This window comes from Globicephala melas, chromosome 7, assembly GCF_963455315.2.
Source record: "Globicephala melas chromosome 7, mGloMel1.2, whole genome shotgun sequence".
NCBI classification, from domain to species: Eukaryota; Metazoa; Chordata; class Mammalia; order Artiodactyla; family Delphinidae; genus Globicephala; species Globicephala melas.
This window is the reverse complement of record NC_083320.1, coordinates 73,441,605-73,463,241: the sequence shown is the minus strand read 5'-3', so window position 1 is coordinate 73,463,241 and position 21,637 is coordinate 73,441,605. Positions and strand designations below refer to the sequence as shown.

General features: G+C 36.0%; 1 protein-coding gene across 1 annotated transcript in view; it reads right to left on the bottom strand.

Annotated features, from left to right (window-relative positions):
• Positions 1-21,637, bottom strand: part of ACVR1C (activin A receptor type 1C) — a 92,387-nt gene that overhangs the window by 25,515 nt on the left and 45,235 nt on the right. Inside the window, exon 2 of the mRNA XM_030849857.2 lies at positions 20,811-21,041. Within this exon, the coding sequence (XP_030705717.1) occupies positions 20,811-21,041 (231 nt within the window). The remainder of the gene's footprint in view (positions 1-20,810; positions 21,042-21,637) is intronic.

Here is a 21,637-nt window from a genome sequence, read left to right as displayed (position 1 = left end):
CAAAAAAAGAAAGAACAGGACCATATGTTAACCCACGTTAAGTATTATAGAAATTGGAAATGCGATCACCAAAATTTTACATCTATAATGTGCAGCTACACAGTATGCACTCATGTTAGTTGGTGAAGACTCTCTATGATAAAAGCAAAGGCGGGGAAAGGGAGTTGAGGTGAGGATGCAGTTGCAGTTCCGTTCTGCTAGGTGACAATGGAAGATAGAATTAGGATCATGGAAAGCACTAGCACCTGCGATCCTTTTTAAAACCTCCAAACCATTTGACATTTTATTACTATTTTCTCCCCATTTTTCAGCAATCCATCCTTAAGGCACATTCATTCTTTTAGCCACAGATAATTACTGAGCTCTTGCAATATGCTGCCACTATTCCAGGTGATGGAAATATAGCAGTGAGTGAGAGAGCCCAAATCCTTGCTCTGTGGTGCTTATGTTCTCATACAACCACAGATGGGTATGTAATACAAAAGCAAGAGATCATAAGTGCTATGAAGAAAAAGAAAACAGAACAAAGAGACAAAGTGATGGTGGGACACTACATTAGAGAGACTGGTCACAGAAGGCCACTCTGAGGAGGGGGCAGGGAGCTACAAGAGAAGTATCTCAGGGAAGCATGTTCCCAGCAGAAGGAAAGCAAGTGCAAGGTGCCCTGAGGTGGAGACCTACTTGGAGTGTTCGGGAACAATCTTTGCCTCAAGTGCAGTAAATGAGGAGAAAGGTAGAAGGAAATGGGGTCAGGGAGGTCAAAAAGAAAAAGATCATGTGGGGTCTTGAAGGCTAAAAGGACTGTGAATTGTATTCCAAGTGGAAGCTGGCACAGGGTTCTGAACAGACAAAAGATAGGATCTAACATATCTTGAGTGACCACTGTGTGAACAGACACTAGGGGCACAAAGTAAAAGCTAAGAAACCAATTACAATGTATCTGGTATTTTCATGGTAAGCATTTTTGCCGCAAACATCTTTGCTGAATAACTACTTGGCCATAAGGCAATTCTGCTGTAAAAGATAAAATAACAAAAAATAAAAGTGACATTAAAAAGGAAACAATGGGGCTTCCCTGGTGGCGCAGTGGTTGAGAGTCCGCCTGCCGATGCAGGGGACATGGGTTCGTGCCCCGGTCCGGGAAGATCCCATATGCCTCAGAGCGGCTGGGCCCGTGAGCCATGGCCGCTGAGACTGTGCGTCCGGAGCCTGTTGCTCCACAACGGGAGAGGTCACAACAGTGAGAGGCCCGCGTACCGCAAAAAAAAAAAAAAAAAAGGAAACAATGAAACAGTGAAAAATGAATAACAAAATTTAAAAGACTTTATAGTGAAATACAAAATATTTGAATACATGTAAAATGTGTAAGAGATTCATGGTGATACGGCATAAATAACTCATTTTATTTAATGAGTTGTACCTAAGTACTTGTCTTCCAAGTCTTTCGTTCATAGTATTTTATACCTTTTGTTTTTGCTTGTTGATTCGTCTCCCCATTCAGCATCACACCTTTTCGCTAAAATTTCTTCCTTAATTAAGAGAGGTATCAGTTTCCAAATGTCCGGATGCATACTTGTAACTGAGCTTTGTATTGCTTCACGAAAACCTCTATGCTGTTGTTTGTTCTTGGCAAATGGTCACACGTCTACTGATAGACATTCCAAAGTTGCATGGGAAATGTGGGTTCAACTCTGCACCTTCAAATCACCGAAGGATTTGCAAACCAATATGTTATCATTTTCTAGTATCGTATGCAATCTGGCTTTCCATTCTCTTATTTCACACTTCCAGGAATTTATTACTGTCTTTTCTATCAAGTCGATATAATTGTTATCATCCAGTATTTTAAGGTCACCACATGTACTCATCACTGTAGAGACCATTATGAGGGCTAAGATTTATCTAATATAAAAATAGGAGTACTCCATCAATGGAGAGATGAAACCAGACTGTCAACCAGTTATTTCATCTTTCATGGCAAAATGACCTTACGGCCAATTAGTTATACGGCAAAAACTGTTAGCTGCAAAAATGTTTGTGGCGAGGATGTTTACCTGGAAAATACTTACAACCCAATTAGAAGCCTGATGCAATAATGCAGGCAGAGATGATGGTTTTGGCTGACAACTCTATCTAAAATAGTACTTCCTTCTCACTCCCCGTTTACTCTCTATACACTTGTCCTGTTTTATTTAACTTCCTGGATCTTATCACCACCTGGCACATCATAGATTCACTTATTTATTATCTGATTTCTTCCAAAAAACATATGCTAGTTCTTAATGAGAGGAGGAATTAAGTCAGACTTCCTTCTTGGTAATGACAACCCAGGAGAGCTTATTATACTAAATGTACTTGAATTTTACTTACAACATGTTAACCAGAATATGTGAACATAATTTGAAAACAAATATTATTTAATTCTAAAGGAAAAAGAATCAAATTCCTCAAAGATGTGTTCATAAAAGTTTCACTATAAGCCTAAAAATAGTAGTCTATCTACTACCAATGAGTAAAATATTTAAAACTGTTAAGTGAACTTTGGAAACAAATATATTTCATGCTCTTCTACTTTGCCAGGTGAATTTTGGCAGATCACCAACTTTCCTTCTTCTGAGTGTTGCAGGATTCCTCTGAAATCATTAGAAGTTGTACAGGTGCATATGAGGACAGCTTGGCCTTGAGTGTTCTTAGGACAAGGTGCTACAAGAGATCTCAGACTTGACTTTGAATGAGAAATCATTAACCATGGAAGTTGCACTTCTGAAGTTTGCTGTTATAAAAAAGTTTTATAATCCACTTCATAATAATCTTTCAAATCTACCTTTCAAGTTGCATCCATATTTTTATTTCCTCACAAAGGTATTCCAGGAATTCTAAGAAAGCCACAGAATGTACTTAACCATTTGCAACTTACATAAACATGTACCTAAACATGTTTTTAAAAATAAAACTCCACTATTGGATACATTTATATGGCTAAATTTTATTTTGATACATGTTATTAGGAACTATTAATATAAACATTACTGTTAAAAAGCTTATTGACTGTCTTCATTTTAGTAAAGCTCTATTAAGCAGAGCTCAGATCATCACTATGGCAACCAATAAAGAGGCGAAAGGTCAGCAAGCCTGAAAATAGAATAATATCTATAAAAGTGCACAGCTCTGGTGATGGCTACTGCTCTCAGGGATGTTTATTACAGATGGACAATGTTTCTACTTTTGTGAACAATTTACTGAAACGAGTTAGTAAGAAAAAAAAAGATGACTCGGCTAGAAAAAGGCTAGCAACACCATCCAGAAAGAGCTCCTTAAGCACTGAGCAATTTTTAAGGCAAACATTTGTAAAACTATCTTCTAAACCAAACGTTGATTGTAATCTCTACAGGAGACAAATGAAGAAAACTGTGGTCTACACCCAATAAGTCATGGTAGAAAAAGACAGTAGTGCAGTTAAGAATACATTTTAATAAGTTATCTCGGATGAAAATATTAATTTTCCCAACAGATTTTACATTCTTTTTTGTTTTGTTTGTTTTTGTTTTTGCGGTATACGGGCCTCTCACCGTTGTGGCCTCTCCCGTTGCGGAGCACAGGCTCCAGATGCGCAGGCTCAGCAGCCATGGCTCACGGGCCTAGCCGCTCCGCGGCATGTGGGATCTTCCCAGACCAGGGCACGAACCCGTGTCCCCTGCATCGGCAGGCGGACTCTCAACCACTGCGCCACCAGGGAAGCCCCAGATTTTACATTCTTGATCATAGGAAAACTCTTTTCTTTGTTTTTTGCTTTTTTAAATATTTTTTCCATTTCTATAATTTTATTTTATTTATTTTTATTTTTTTGTCTGCATTGGGTCTTCATTGCTGTGCACAGGTTTTCTCTAGTTGCAGCAAGCAGGGGCTACTCTTAATTGTGGTGCGTGGGCTTCTCATTGCAGTGGCTACTCTTGTTGCAGAGCAGGGCTCTAGGCATGCGGGTTTCAGTAGTTGCAGCATGTGTGCTCAGTAGTTGTGGCTCACAGGCTCTAGAGCACAGGCTTAGTTGTGGTGCACGGGCTTAGTTGCTCTGTGGCATGTGGGATCTTCCTGGACCAGGGATCAAACCCATGTCCCCTACATTGGCAGGCGGATTCTTAACCACTGCACTGCCAGGGAAGTCCCAGGAGAACTTTCATTATTTGATAATTTCCAAATTTTGAGACCATGTCAACTGAGGTGATATCTCCATGGAATAAACAGCTCCATGGTGGCATATGTTAATCCCAAAAGTGAGGTCTGGGAGTGCTGCATTGCTAACTCTAGTTATTTCACTCTCTAGTAAATTAAATAGGAGAGGTTGGGAAAAAGGAGACAAACACTAGCCCACATGGATGAGAGTCTAGCTTACAAAAGTCTCCCCTATATAAGTTCTGCAGTCCATTAAACCAAGATGACGCAGGGGAAGGAGGTATTAACAAGCCAGGAAGAAGGGAATGTATGAGGTGGAAGATTCTGGGCAGCTGGAGGGAATCATACAAAAGGCAAAAGATTATAAGAAGGTAAGAACAAAAAAAGGGAGAGGAAAAAAGGAGGAAGGAAGGAGGGAGGAAGGAAGGAAGAAAAAAGGAAAGAAAGGAGAAATGTTTTTAAACTATTTTTGTGAATTTGCAGCTTTCCCTAGAGACAGGAGTGGAACTGGTGATTGTGAAAGCAGTGGTGGTTACTCCTGCCCAAGTAAAGTTCAGAACCAGTTTAGATGCCTCAGCTTCTCCCAGGACAGTTCCTGTTACCTCCTCGCCACCTCCTATTTCTGGCTTCAGGGGGGCAAACTTCTCAAGATGAAAAGAAAAAGATGAGAAAATGTGGGCATGATCTCCATGTTTCTTCCCCTGCTGACCTTTTCTCTTTCTTTATTAAAAGTATGAAAAATTATTGATGTTTATGAGATTTATATGACCTTCATATTAATTAATTTGTATTTCTTTAGTATATGCTAATAGGAGGAGATGCCTTAGAACTGCGGAGAGATGTGGACTTGATCAGTGCCTTCAAATAACACAAAAATTCTGTAGTATATTTGTGTTCAACTTAAAGGTATATTTCTTCACTGTATTTGAATGGCATTCAACTGACTAGAAACTGATATATTACAATGGAGCGATGTACAGAAAATGAGGATATAGTGACTGAAAAGATATATACTGGCTGGACAGCTGTTTAAAAACAAATCTGAGCAAAGAAAACAGAGGTCTTCATCCAGACGAAGTGAATCTTTATGAATCATTTCAGGGTTAGTGCTTCCTTCCCAAAAGTTGCTATAGCAAGTAGCTACCTAAATTTAAGAGGGTCCAAAGCACCCCTAAAGAAACCACAAACTAATTTAGCATTGAACCACTCCTATTCCTTTTATCAAAAGTTTTCCCCAAGCGAAAAGATGCTATTATTGCAAGGTTGAATCCATGAACGTATAAATATCAAGTCTTCAACTGCCTCCCTACCACCCGCCCGCCCCCCGCCCACCCCAGGAAAAGGGAAGCATTTGTTTCTCCAGCTTGTGGCTTTGAAATGTTCTCAGAATAAAGGAACCAAAAAGACAGTGTAGCTCGAGATGCTTTCTGATAGGTCTGTTTCTGTCCTGGCACCAGAAGAAATGTCACTAGGAAGAACTGAATGACATGGTGATGTACAGTCCATCTACCTACCCTATAAACTTCTATGACCTCTGACTTCAGTTAAAGAGCCTTTTGTTTAGTTCAAAGGTTTCTGGGGGGAAAGTGTGGAAGTAATAAGTGCAGCTGAAACAGGAAAAAGAAATACATTACCTCTAAGATATTCAAAGCTACCTTGCTAATTAGCTCAACAGGAATGATTTCTTTTGTCAAAAACAGAGTGACATGTTAAGCAACAAGAAATCTCCCAAATCTTCTCCTTTACCTGCCATTTCAAAGCACCCAGAAATATGGGTACCATTATCTCAAACATTTGCCTGATGGTAATGAAAATACATTTCTAATTGGTTGCTTTACTAAATTGGTTCAAAACCTGGAACCAAATGGATTGGTGTGTATAATACTGCACTGAGAACAACTCTCTGGGATGGGGAGCAGAGAGTGGAGCAGAGTCCACATCTTTGTGGAATTTAAAATCTACCATCTAGGGTACAATTCCAAAGCAATTCGGCTGGTAAAAATACGGAGAAAACTTTATGTAGGAGCGAGAGATGTGGCAGATAAGAAAAAGATCATGATGAAGAGTTCCATTCATGATGAATCAGTCTAGTATAAAGAATATGTAACTAAAACTTTACATGTGTGAAGCACACACATGGGATGTAGAACGGGTCCAAGGAGTTAAGTCACAAATGCAGTTTTATTTGTCTAACATTTCCATGTAATTCTTTACTCCTGATTACAGGGAGCCCTCCACCACCACCCACGAGAGCTTGTCCTAGCCTCCTACTTCTTCACAGTGACCCTTATATTTATAAATGTCACCAAGAAAAATGCAGTTAGAAGTTAATTTGATTAGATCCCTCCAACATGCTTCACTATAGGGGGAAGCAAATGGTCCCCCTTCTTCACAGAGTGAGAATAATCATGTCAAACAGGTTGTTACTGATCAACATGAACCTCAAGTACTGAACAATGGCAGAATATTTTCTAATCTAGAGATTCAACTGAGCCATGACAGTGACAGAAATAACATGAGAATTACTTCTGCCTTTTAACCATATCAGATGAGGTATTGATGGGCCATTCCGTCATTCAGTGATCAATCTATAAATGGCTACTAGTATACAAGGTCTACATCTGGCCTGAGTTCATGCATGTGTAACAGGCAGAGAGCACCCCACATCAAAATATTTCCTAGCTAGTTCCCCTTGTGCTGCCAGTTTTCTGGGAGGAACACTGAAAAGCCTCAAATCTTCTTTTGTCCACCAGCACATGAATTTAAAAATAACAATGATTTTATATATTAAGGAAATAAGAATGTTAGATTGAAGAGTATAATCTTTGGCATAAGGGGTAGGAAGAACTCTGACTCAAGCAGAGGTGAGATTAATACAATGTAGGAAGAATTCAAATCGGCTTCGCAGTTTTTCTTAATTTTAGGGCACGCACCAGAGATCAGTTTCTTAATCTGTCATCAAAACACATATCTTTTTTTTTATTTATTTAATTTTTTATTTTATATTGGAGTAGAGTTGATTTACCATGTTGTGTTAGTTTCAGGTGTACAGCAAAGTGATTTAGTTATACATACTCATATATCTATTCTTTTTCAGATTCTTTTCCCATACAGGTTATTACAGAGTATTGAGTAGAGTTCCCTGTGCTATACAGTAGGTCTTTGTTGATTATCTATTTTATATATAGTAGTGTGTATTCTTGAATGATACATATCTATAAAGAAATTAGATAGTAATTACTCAAAGAATATTTTAATTTTTTTTTAAGCCAAACTTTTACTTACGAAAAATCAAAGTTCCTTGGAAGAAGCACCCTATCTCATAGCTGAGGGCGTTGTTCAAAGAAGGCACTTAAAAATATTGGTGACAAGGAAAAGTTACACTTCTCTGTCCTAAAGTTCACGCTAATAGAATTTCTCCCTCAGCTAACACATTCACACAAAGCAGCTTGTCCATTTGGAAAAGACTGACATGAGATGATGATATTTTGACCCAGTTCAACATCCTGTATATGATAATCACATGAAAAATATCTGAGTAAACAGGTAATAGTATTTATGTAACTGAGAAGAGTAGGGCTTACATAGTGTAAAATCCTCAATTTAGAATTGGTTATAAATTTTACTTTCAATTTCCTATTAATTCCTATGAACAAAATTTCATAATTAAAATCAGTGTACTTGTTCCTTGAGACAAGAAATGCTTCCTATATTAAACATTTAAAGTACAAGTTTGACTTTTTGTATGCTTATATTTCATAGACTTTCCAAAATGTAAAAATCATAGCATCTTTCAGCTTATGGGGAAAAAAAATCCCTGTCTGGCACACCTGTCAGGTGTGTGCGGAATCCTCAGAGAATGAGCTACAAATGGATTTGTTCATGTGGTGGCAGAACAATTCCACAAGGGGTCCCATGAGTATTTCTCAGCATGTTGATATCACCTTACACTGCCTAGAGCAATAAATTTACATTTAAAATAGAAAACCATAAAAGTTGAGACAACAATGGATTTTTTAAAGGGATTAAGATAGCAAGACTTTTCAGCTCCCCAAAGAATAATATTCACTATCTGAGCCTGCAAATTTTTATAATTATAGCACGCTTTAAAATGATTAATTTTGATAAATTCAATTCTAATGTTTTCACATTTTATCTTCCTTCAAATGTAATCCTTCAGTTTGCCTTAAAGTCTAATTTAGACATGTGCCTAACAATATGCATTGTTCATCTACCCTAGCTGATATAAATAGTAAATTGTTCTTTTTTTCTTTACACAATTGAGAACAGGAAGGTGAAAATTGTACTGAGGTTAATTAGGAAAGTACCCACATCTTAATGTTGTGCATGTATTTTCTTTATTGAAACTAATTATTTGAATTAGTCAAAAATACGATAGTATTAAAATAGTGTATTGAACTCCAAAAGGAAAAATCAGAAATTATTATTACACTTACCCTTTCAGTCACTGTATGTTTTGGTAGCAAAATGGGAACAAAGATACCCAGAACATGAATGTTTTTATTGAATACTCTATTTCCATATGAAGGGTGGTAATTAGTGCACGCATAAACCAAATAGCAGTTCCTATAAAAATTAACCCTATAAATAAGAGGCTTCTCTAGCCCAGGTTTCCTGACCTTATCCTTGATGAACTTTCATAGACAATTTTAGAATGTTCTTGATGTTATTTGACATCACCACTATTTCTTGGAGCATGTCTCCGATGTCACCTAGAGTCACCAGAAATCATTTGTTACAAATCACAATGCAACCCACTATGAAAGAAACAAGCAACAAAATGTGATTCCTTCACATAGGAAAGACATGTTTTAATAATAAGAAAGGAAAGTCAGACATAAAATTATATTAAACAGAATAACTCAACTATATTAAAATAGAAAATAGACTAAACTACTGATAGTAGGAACTCTAGGCCAGTGGATATAAGTTCAATAGGTATTGAATGAGTGAATGAATGAACAAGGAAAGCTCATGCCCAATAAGGAAATCAGTCACTTCTGCTACAGCCAACTTCAAGAATGCCAAAGCTTCTGATTTTTTCAAGATAAGCCAGATGTCTGGAGTTTTATACTGACTCAATGTTTAACATTATAAAGAAACTCACTCTTTTCTCCCAGAAACTACGTAGATCAAATGAAACCTGTCTGTGGGTGAGGTACAACCAATAAGCAGGTAGAACTCTCAATGACTTGTTTTGCTGTTTCTATGTTCATTAGAATTAGATTTAGCTACTAATGACAGAGGAAACTATACAGAAGTTTCATTTTCTCTTTCACGTAAAAGAAATTTGAAGATGGATAGTCCAATGTCAGCAGGTTGGTTCCATGTAGTTTTTGGTCAGGGTCCTTTCATCTCCCTTGTTTCCATCCCTATCATGTAGTCCAAGGCAGCTGCTAAACTCCATCCTTTACATCCAGGCAGCATGATGGAGGATGGCATATAAGGTGCCAGTTCTGTTTTAAATGGGTCTTCTCAGAAGTTCTCCAAAACACTGCCAGTCAACTCATTAGCCACAACTTACGCCACACCTACCAGTAAGAGTAGCTGAAAATACTGTCAGTTGGTAGGAGAGCCATACACCTAGCTAAGTCTAGGTTCTGCTACTAAATGGGTATTGGAGGAAACTAGATGTCTTTGAAACATTTATAGTCTTAGCAAACTTTGATCCATTAGATTTTTTCATTAGAAAAAGAACACATTTGCAACAAAACAAACAGTATGAAAATTTATAAAGAAAGAATTAAATAATGTCCTCAGCCGGTTAGCTCTCCGATATCAACTCCGGATGTTAAGAGAATGTGTAATTTTCATAAATTTACCCATACTCAAAAGTTACTTTGGGAGTTCCCTGGTGGTGCAGCTGTTAAGACTCTGTGTTTCTAACGCAGGGGGTGCGGGTTTGATCTTTGGTCGGGGAGCTAAGATCCCTCGTGCCGCGCGGTGTGGCCAAAAAAAGTTACTTTGAAACTTGATGTTTTGTTTTCCTTTTGTTGTGAAATATAATAAATATACAGAAAAGTGCATACAACATATACACTGAGCATAAAAATAATTATAAACCCCCATGGATCACCAGCCCCCTTACCCACTACCTGTTCCCCCACTCGGAGATACCCAACATGATCATATCCTTTCCCAACCTCCAGGGTAATCATTATCCTGATTTGGCAAATAATCATTTCTCCTTGTACTGTGCTTCCCAGAATCCCTTTTCCTGTATTGTTACAGGTTAAAGTTGGGATACTTACATATGTGCTCATAAATGAGAATGGCTTGTAATTTCTTTTTTACATACTGTCTTTGTTGGGTTTTGATACCAAGGTTATGCATAAAATGGGTTAAGGAGTGTTTCTTCTTTGTCCATGTTTTGGAAGAGTTTGTGTAACAGTTACACAGTTATCTGTTCCTGGAAATTTAGCAGAATTTTGTGGTAGAACGTCTTGGGCTTTGAAATTTTCCTTACAGATACGTCATAAGACTATTGCAATTTACATTATAATTTTCTAAAAATTAGGTTGCTCATAAATCATGTTGTTTCAACCTTATGTAGTCTCACTGGTTTTTTAAAAAAATCTACTTATTCTATCAATTACCAAGACAGTGGTGAATCTCCTTCTGAGATCATGGACTTCTTTATTTCTCCTTATAGATCTGTAAATATTTGCTTTATTTTTGAGGCCATATTCTTTTTTCTTTTTTTTTTTTTTTTTTGGCTGCATTGGGTCTTCGTTGCCACACACGGGCTTTCTCTAGTTGCGGCGAGTGGGGACTACTATTCCTTGTGGTGTGCAGGTTTCTCATCGTGGTGGCTTCTCTTGTTGCAAAGCATGGGCTCTAGGCACGTGGGCTTCAGTAGTTGCAGCACGCAGGCTTAGTAGTTGTGGCACGCGGGCCCTAGATCATGCGGGCTTCAGTAGTTTGGCGCATGGGCTCAGTAGTTGTGGCTCACAGGCTCTAGAGCACAGGTTCAGTAGCTGTGGTGCACAGGCTTAGTTGCTCCACGTCATGTGCGGTCTTCCTGGACCAGGGATCAAACCTGTGTCCCCTGCATTGGCAGGTGTATTTTTAACCACCGTGCCACCAGGAAAGTCTGAGACCATATTCTTAAGTACACAGAAATTTAAATTTATTAAGAATCCCTGGTAGGGACTTCCCCTGGTGGTCCAGTGGTAAAGAATCTGCCTTGCAATGCAGGGGACACAGGTTTGATCCCTGGTGAGGGAACTAAGATCCCACGTGCTGTGGGACAACTAAGTCCGCGTGCCACAACTACTGAGCTCACGCACCTCAACTAGAGAGCCTGCGTGCCGCAAACTACAGAGCCCACACACTCTGGAATCCTCGCGCCACAGAGCCCATGCGCCACAACTAGAGAAGAGAAAACCTGCATGCCATAACTGGAGAGAAGCCTGTGTGCCACAGTGAGGAGCCCACGCACCACAACGAAAGATCCTGTGTGCCTCAACGAAGATCCTGAGTACCGCAACTAGAGCTGATGCAGCCAAAAATAAATTTAAAATAATTTAAAAAAAAAAAGAATCCCTGGTAAATTGAAACTTTAATCATTAAAAAGTGAACTTTTTAACTCTAGTAATTTTTTTCATTGAAGTTAATTTTGCCTGCTAGTAATATGTCAACATTTTTATTAATGTAATCTATGCATGGTATATCTAAAAGCACATATCAAACCTTCTTATACTTTCCTCTATTTGTCACCCTCTCTTCCATATTTTCCATTATGTATTTTCTTTATTACTGAATACAAAATAGTTTCTTCGGACCCATATTTCAGATCCCTAATTCTCTCTTCAGTTGTTGTTATACAAATTGTTGTTAAACCTATACATTAAGTTTCTAATTTTTGTTATTGTATCTTTAATTTTAAAAAGTTTTTTTCAATATTGTTCAAATCTGCTAGGTCATTGTTTTATAATTTCCTATTCTCTAACAAATGTTTTCAAATTTGCCTTTTGTTTCTTTAAACATAGAATAGCTACTCTATAATTATTGTCTGATAATTCCAATATATGAAACTTTGTGCTCTCTTCTATTGGCTCATGCTCATGCTGTTCTGAACCCCTGTAAGCTTGGAGTCCTTGTTCTTCATTATGTACTTCTCATGTCCTTGAAAAAGTGTTTGTTGTGTCTCTTTGAGACCTAATATTAAAGTGCCTTTCTCCAGAGAGTTTGAACTTTCTTCTGGCAGGCAACTGGGGACACTATTAGTCTGGGTATACTTTAAAAAAGTTTTTCTTCTGGAGAGTACCACTCAGACAATGGAAACTCAGGTTTAAAATCCATGTGATGGCTATGCTATGTCCACAGCTTCTCAAGAATAAGGTTTTTGGTTTGTTTTAAAGTTGCTGCTTGTCATTATTTCTTTTTTTCCCCTGTTCTGCTTAGTAATAAACCCAAGCCTCCTCCCTGAGGTTAGAAGGAGATGTATTTACGTCTGGTTTAAACTTGCAATAAGGAAAGAGACCTTTGATAATTCTGCTAAACATGGCAGTTTCTATTAGACGACCCAATCTGAGCAAATCATGATGTTTTACTTTTGTCTTCCCTGAATCTTCAAATTGTTAATAGCAAAACCCAACATTTCCCTTGTTAGAAAAAGCAGATACACATGAGGAAAAAAATGTACCAGATAAGAGCATCAGAAAGTTAGATAATAATGTCTTAAACAATAATGGTGTTCACCAATTCACATAAAAAGAAAACTGGAAGTAGGCTGTTGACACTGTTGAGTCTCTTTGTTAACAAATCATAGAAAGAACCTACTTCCAGATTTCTTGTCATGCTGAGGCTGTGAACTCCCTCACTAGTTAAGATATTATCTAAGTTTCTGATACTTTTAGTTGAAAACATCCTCCTTTACCTTTTACCAATCCAGTGGGTGGAAAATAATAGTATGTTGTTTTAATTTGCATCTCCCCAGCTATTAGTTTTGTTGAACATCTTTTCAATACTTTACCACTTTGAAGATTCTCTTCTGTAATATTTCCATGTGTGTTTTTTGCCCATTTTTTCATTTAGCACCCCCTCTCCTTCTCTCTCTTTCCACTCTCTCCCTTGCCATGTACACAGGCATGTGCACATGCACACACACACATACACAGAGGCTCTTTATCTTTTAAATAGTTATTTTTTTTCCAGTCATATATGCTACAAATATTTCTATCCCATATTTCATTATCTTGGTTTTATTTATGTTATCTTTTATTATTCATTTTTATTTTAGTTTGCATGTAGTCAATTATATCTGTCTTTTCCTTTTACAGCAATTGGATTTCCTGTCTTACTTAAAAACAGCTTCCATACTGTAAAGTCATAAAAACCCTTTTTTTCCTAAATTTTCCTCTGACATTTAAATTGTTTTATGTTTCACAATTAGATATTTAATCAAGCTGTAATTTATTTTTGTATATGGTATGACACTGTGGTACAGCCCTGTTTTCTTCCAGATGGATAGATAATTATGCCAGCATCATTTCAAAAATAAACCATCCTGGAGTTTCCACTTCTGCCAAGTTACACTTTAGATGTCCACAGAGCCCTTCTTAGTACAGCACACACAAAAATGCTGAATAAAATATAAATGAAAAACTCTTTTTTCTATTATATGATTAACCTGGGAGGAAAATAAATGAATTGCTCAGCAGCCAAAAATAAAATGCAAATCCCAGGAGGTATCTGAGCACTGGGACTGCCATTTACCCTGGAGGCATCTGCCAGTTCTTGGTAGTTCAGTGCTTAGTTTATCAGATTGTATAACAAGATCAGGAAATAAAACATGGTTCCTGAAATTGTGAAAGGTCAGATCAGAGATCCTGGTATAAATCAGTCAAATATGAATGGCATTACATTGAAAATAAAACAAAATAGAAAATTTCTGCAGAGAGAGACAGGGTGTATATTCATCTATTTGTCTGTCTCAACCTTGACTTTGGGTAGAGCAAAAAAAAACCTCTCTGAGAGGTCCTCACCATAAGTGTGCATCTATATAGGCAGGCTTAGAGCCAGAATTCATGCTATATGTTGGCCAAAAAAACGTAATCAAAACACTGAATGAGTTGGAGTTGGTAGCACTTCCAGATACCTGGCAGTAGCTAATATAAATCTCCTCTGGAGGAACATATTTTAAATACAGGCATCAAAAGTTTCCTCCAGATATGATTCTCAAAACATGAACTCACAATCAAAAATTAAAAAACACTCAAGGAAAGTAGCCACCCAGAATATGAGTCAGCAGATTCAAACTCATAGAAGCTGTAGATATTATTAATTAATTATCAGAGACTCAAATATTAGAAAATATAGGGAAAACAGTTTAAGAAGCTTGAAGAATAGATACAGAAGGCCCAACTTACACAAAACCAGTAAAGAAACTGTGAGAACTTATTAGAGGGCTCACAGACAGAACCCATTACAGGGACACACACCCCAAACATCTTTTGGAACATTTTCCAAAAGAATGGAACTTTTTCACTTATTATTTGTTTGTTTACCCTGAAAACAATCCCCCTCCCCATCCTCCACCCCAAAAGTACACACTAATTTGGGTAAATAAGTCCTTTTTTTATTGAAATGGAAATGCTCTTGAAGAGTTAAGAAAACATCATTTATTTTTGAGGTGAATTTTTCCCACCAAAGTGGCTTCTCTCCTAATTTCAGAGGAAGCTATGAGTGGTCAATCTGCATGAGTTACTGTGCAGGAAATGTACTGAAGCCTGAGAGTACTAGATCTAAAGTCACTGGAGTCAGGGAAAGACAAGTAGAATCCAGAAAGGTGGGCAGATATTTTTGGAGTTTAAAAGAGCTATTTTTATCTGGTCTAGAAATAAACAGTAATAAGAAATTAGGTTACACTACATAAAATACATATGTTTCTCTTGCTTAACTGATTTGCATAGCCTATATTAATTGTATTATTTAAATATTCAGTATGTTCGTATAATGAAAATAACATATTTACTATTAGTAGAGACATGAGCTCCAAGCACTAGTCAAATACATGCCTGTTTTTGGAAATGGTTTTCACCTTTCAAGTTTACTTAGAAAAAAGCCCTCTAAATATTTGTGATAATAGTTGAACTCGGAAGGTCACTCCAGTGACATCAAAGATATCTACTACAATAAGCTTCAGGGAAACGAGCAATTTTTCTAATGTTATATTTCTACTAAACTATAAAATTACTTCTATCAAAAAAATTAACTCCTGAAAATTAAACCCACATGCAATGTGAAGCAAGGAAGTACTTTTTTTTAAGGGCAAGTGATCAAATTTAATGTGATCTAAATCAAATCCTGCTTACAATGATCTGAATTAATTCAACTTTAATCCAATTTAGTATTATAAATGAATGGGTAAGAAGGTTTTAAAAGGCCACTTAAAAGAAAAACATTGTAAATTAAAATAGTAACCAGATTCTTAATAGTTTGTTGAGCTAGTTAATTAAAATAATAAATGTCCTTGTTGCATTTAAAATTACCACATTTTAAATATCAACTAAAGCAGTCTCTCTTCAACTGTAAATATGTAAACTTATGGGGTCTGATCAGCATTTTTACTTAATGAAAGAGCACAGAGTACCTTGTACATTTTATGGGTAAGAATATTTTGTGAAATTCTTGTTTCAGATGTGTGTGCATGTGGGTTGGGGGAAATTATATAAAATGTATTTCTTTCTGTGTGCCACAATGGAAAGCTGTATGAAAGCCACTGGTCTAAAGTTTTAAGAATTAGAATCAAACACTTAAGAGGATTTTTAGGAGGGCAAGAGTTTGTGCCTACAGATCTCCAGTTGCTGAGTTACTAGGACACCATCAGGGAGAGGAAGGGGGGAGAAAAAAGTCACGAGATGTATTCAAGGTAGGAAGTTTGTCACAAAGAAACAAAGCAAGAGCCCAATCATCACAAACAGGACTTACGGACGGAAAAGAGCCAGCTGAAACATGACAAGAGTGGGTAACTGTACCTACATGAAGTCAGTTAGCCAGAAATGACACCACAATCTGGGGTGATGAATGAAAGAGCCAAAAGGGAAGGATCCACTTAGCTTTCAGCTGAAACTGAAAAGGGAAGTCCCAGAGTTTCTCCAACCTGTTCTGGTCACCTCTCAACCTTTTCTTCTATCATTTTACCCATGAATGTGATGCAGAGGATTAAGTACTGTGGAAATATCACACTGTCTACTTTTCAGCGTGCTTTTATATATTTCATATACATGTGATCACATTTGAAATTGATAAATTCTTACTAGGCAGAGCAGGGGATATCAATCACACTCACCTGATGACACAAAAACAGCAGAGTTCTTGGCACTGGCTATATCACAGCTCAGCCTAGAGGTTCCCAACTCCTCTCCAACAGCTGCTGTTCCAAACACAGCTAATAACCATTCAGTGCTGCCTCACAGAGAGAACAACCTAACACAAGATGACTGCATATGCAATCCTACTCAATTCAATGTCAATTTACCATACCCATGTCACTAAAAGAAACAAATTTTTAGTTTATGTAAAGAAATTTGATATCAATTAAATGTCACATAACATTTTTTGTAGACATATTAATTAACTGGCTAGATAATACATACCTTCCTTGTTATAAGTAATCTTTGAAAGCCAATTAAGATAATCCATCATATCAGTAGACTAAAGAAGAAAAGTCATGCTATAATCTCAATAAATCCATGAAAATACTTGAAAAATGTTAATATCCATTCATGATTTTAAAAAAGACTTTCCCAAAACTAGCAATAAAAGCAAATTTCCTCAGTTGATAACAGGGATCTACAAAAAAAACTTCATATTTAATGGTAAAAGAGTGAGTGCACTCCTCCTAGAACCAGGAAAAAGGCAAGGATCTTTAACCACGCCTACTCATCATCATATTAGTGATCCTAGCCAGTGCAAAAAAACAAGAAAAAGAAATAAAATGTATAGAGATCAGAATGGAAGATGTAAAGCTGTCTGTACTCACAGATTATTCTGTATGTAGAAAATGCCAAAGAATTTTTTAAAAAGCTATTAGAACTAATATGCTATTTTCACAAGCTTACAGGATATAAGGTCAATATACAAAATTAATTTTATTTTCATATACTGGCAGTTAACATTTAGAAATTGATATATTAAAAATACCATTTATAGTAGCATCTAAAAACATGCAATACTTAGGGATAAATTCAAGGAAATATGTATAAGACCTGTTTTCTGATAGCTACAATACACTAAGAGTAACTGAAGAAAAACTAAATAAATGGAAAAACATACTATGTTCATGGATCAAAAGAGTTAATATTATTAACATGACTATTTTCTCCAAATAATCCATACTCAACTCAATCTAATAAAAATTTCATCATCATATTTTTGTGAAAATTGTCAAACCAATTCCAAAATTTAAATGGAAATTCAAAGGACTTAGAATAGCCAAATCAATTTTGAAGAAGAACAAAGTTGGAGGGGTCATACGACCTGATTTTAATACTTACTATAAGGCTACAATAATCAAGAAAGTTTGATAGTGACATAAGTATAGACATATAGAGGCCAGAAATATACCCACATATACATGGTCACTTTATTTTAATTCAAAGGGTCAAAGTAATTGAAAGGATAGATTTTTCCACAAATGATGCTAGGAACAACTTCATATACATGTGGAAAAAATAAAACTCCACCTAACCTCACATAATAACAAAAATTAAATTTAAATTGAACATAGACCTAAATGTAAAAGCTGAAATGTTAAAATTTCTACAAGAAAACATAAAAGAAAATATTTATGACCTTTGGATAGATAAAGACTTCTCAGGACATGAAATATGTGAACCATTAATAATTTTTAATAAGATAAAATACACTTCATCAAATTTTGATCTTCTACTCTGCAAAAGACACCTTCAAGGAAGCAAAATGTCAATCCACAGAATGAGAGAAAATAGGCATAATATACATATCTGATAAAGGACTTGTATTCAGAATATATAAAGAACTCTTAAATTCAACCATAAGAAGATAACCCAGTTTTTTTAATATGTAAAATATTTGACACTTTATAAAGAAAGAAACACAGATGTCCAATGTGCACAAGAAAAAAATAATTGATCATCATTAGGGAAATGCAAATTAAAACCACAATGAAATACCACTATACAATCACTTGAATGGTCAAAATTAAAAAGACTGATTATACCAAGTGCTGACAAAAATATGGATCAAATGGAACTATCATACATTTCTATTGGGAACATAAAATGGTATAAGCAGTGTGAAAACTATTTGGGAGATTAGATTTATAAATTAAACATATAGTTATTATTTGACCATTCAATTCCACTCTTAGGTATTTTCTCAAGAGAAAGGTAACATATCTCCAAAGACTTCTACTCAATTGTTCATTGCAGCTTTGTTAATAACAGCCCCAAAATGAAAACAACCTGAATACCCATTGTGGATGAAAACGTAAAAATAACAAAACATACAGTGGGATATTACCCAGCAGTAAAAAGGAAACAAGCTGCTGATATACCCAACTTCATGAATAAATCTCAAAAACATGCTGAGTGAAAGAAGCCAAGTGCAAAATTATATCTTCCATAGGACTCCTTTTATGTGAAACTCCAGTAAAAATTAACCTACAGCTATTAGAAAATAGATGAGTTTCCCGGCCCTGGTGAAAGTGGCGATTGACTGAGAACATTTTGAGGTAACGGAAATGTTGTGGCAGTTACACAAATGTATGTGTCAAGACACATCAAACTGTGCACTTAAGATGTGTGCATTTTATTATATCCAAATTATACCTCAATAAAATTGATTTTTTAAAAAGAAAGTCTGGTTCCAAAGTGGACTTAAAGGTAGATCATAGGCATCTCAGTAGTTAGACAGTTTAGAGTTGGGCTGGGAAGGACCCACATCCTAGCTGCGCTAAGCACCTTTAATTTGCCCAACTGCGTGTGAACCATTTTGTCCTCCAAGACCTTTTGTTGCAGTCAAAGTACTATCTTGTACCCATACTGACTGGCAGAACATGGTCTTATGGATAATTCTTTATTAAGAAGACACATTAAAGAGGTCATTGCCACAGCCTAATATGGAGACTTTCCTTCCCCTCCTTAATCTTTTGGATCTTGTCATGGGAAGACCAGCATCAAATATAGGGGACCTTCATTTTAGGGTTCTCTGGTCCACCAAAATCAGGGGAGAATATATAAGGAAAGAAAAATTCTGGTATCAGAATAGATACCAGATCACTATCAAACCAAGGAAGTCTATGGAATCCGAGACAAAATAACTGTGGTCTAAAATCAAAGACTCCTAGTAGCTTTGGGGGATGAAATATGCCAAGTATGACTTCTGAGGTCGTAACATATAGGATAATGCTTCAGAGTAGTGTTTCTCAAAGAATGGGACAAGTATTAGGGGTGGTTCATGAAATGATTTTTAAGGGTTCTTGAGATTAATTGGAGTGGTAAACCAACATGATACTAAATAACATTGAATCACACAAGAATTTCTCCTCTAGTTCTCTTAGTTTTTCTGATTATGTATCAAAAGCACTCATTTCATGTTAGTATGTCTTTAACACCACTGTCTTCTCTTTTAAACAAAAAGAAAATACAAAATACCTAACTGTAATGCAGTCAGTACATTTGTTTATTTACGTAGTTACCTTTTATTTATGGCAAGTAAATTGGTTTTTCATTTGTAGAAGTAATGTCAAGTTTTTGCATAAAGTAAATGTTCTCCAGTAAAAAAGGGGGAGAGCAGTTAATTTATTAAAAATAATAATAATAATAGGTTAAAAATACTATATTAGAATATGGTGATATATGAACATCTGAGATTGGATAACAGTACATGTAAATGTTCATTTGTGAGGAAGAATATGTATTTGTGTATAGATATTAACGTACTAAAGAAAACCTACAAGCAGGACATTTTCATGTCATAAATTAGTTTTTAATTTGAATTACTTGCCCCTTACTAGCCCCCAAAATTTCAGACTCCAGATTATTGATAAAAGGCCAGATTAAGATTTTTGTACCTTGTAAATTAGGATAAAACTCCATGAAATTGGGGGAAAGGCAAGAATATATTTGCACAATAATGAAGGGTCAAATTCCATTCTATCTGTCTTCTGTTAATGAGTGCTCTCACTTGAGTGTGGGCAAAGAAGATATGCAGAAGTTACCTATGAAAAAAAGATTCTGTCTCCATAAAAGTTGGCAATCTACTATTTTTGTTTTGCTCTTTTTTCTCTTCTTTTTCTTGGTATACATTTTAATTTCTTTCCTTTAAGAGAATCCATAAAAATTTATATTTTACTTTAGGTTCATTAATCACTTCAAAAAATACAACTCGTGTACAGATTTCTTCAAAATTGTTATGCTGTTGTCAATGTTTTGACAGTCTTGCGCAATTTTTAAAAAATCAATCTCAACTAGGCTCTAGAGAATTTTACCAAAAACAAAAAAAGGGAGAGAGAGAACTGTAAAACAGATTTTCTTATTTAAAGAAACATAAAACAGTTTGATTTCTATCATGTGTATATAACTTTCCAAGAGTACAATTAAATTTGGCATGAACAAAGATAAACCCTTTACCTGTCGGAAGGTGCAGAGTTATGTTGTTGCAAAAATCTGTGAAGCAGCATTCCGTTTTGGTAACATTGTTGGAACTATGACAGAAGACTTGCGCATTTAATTCTGGGAGAGAGACACAGGACTTGATCACCTGTTCCTTTCCGTTGGTTAACATAACGGAAGCCCAACATGCTCCTTCTGTTTGGCAGGTAAAGTTTGAAGAGTCACACAAAAGACAAACACACTTCAAACCTGGAAAAGGTAAGGCAAAAAGCTTTAGGAAGCTATAATGCAAATTTATTTCATAATACTTGAATAGCGAAATTCAATCTTTATGAAGATTGAGAGAGGGTTTAAATAGTACTAGATAGACACACATGCTAAAGCTGTTACTCCCTCTCGGCAATGTGTTTTATCAAAAGGGTTGCCCAATCATCATTTACTATTGCTTATATTTTTACAAGCAATTTATTCAGTTGCTACTATATTTTGAAACAAATTTCTAATACAGTTGCTACTATATTTTGAAACAATTTTTTAATTTTCTAATCTAAACAATTTTCTAATCCATGTAAATCCCTCCTTTTTAAGCTCAACCAGCTCTTTCCTAAATCAATAGCTCCTATGAAATGCTAGGATACAGTAACACAGCAACCTAGGGGCGCTGTCCAGCATCACTTGTAGAACATAAGTATTGTTACAGGAGCTGAGTAACTGAACAGTCCAGTGTATTCTGTTCATTTACAATTTCTCCTTTAAATTGTTAAGTGAATGTGCTAAACACAAACCTAACCATAGATATTTACAGCTTTAAAAAATAGTGTGACTCTTCACATTTATATTCTGTG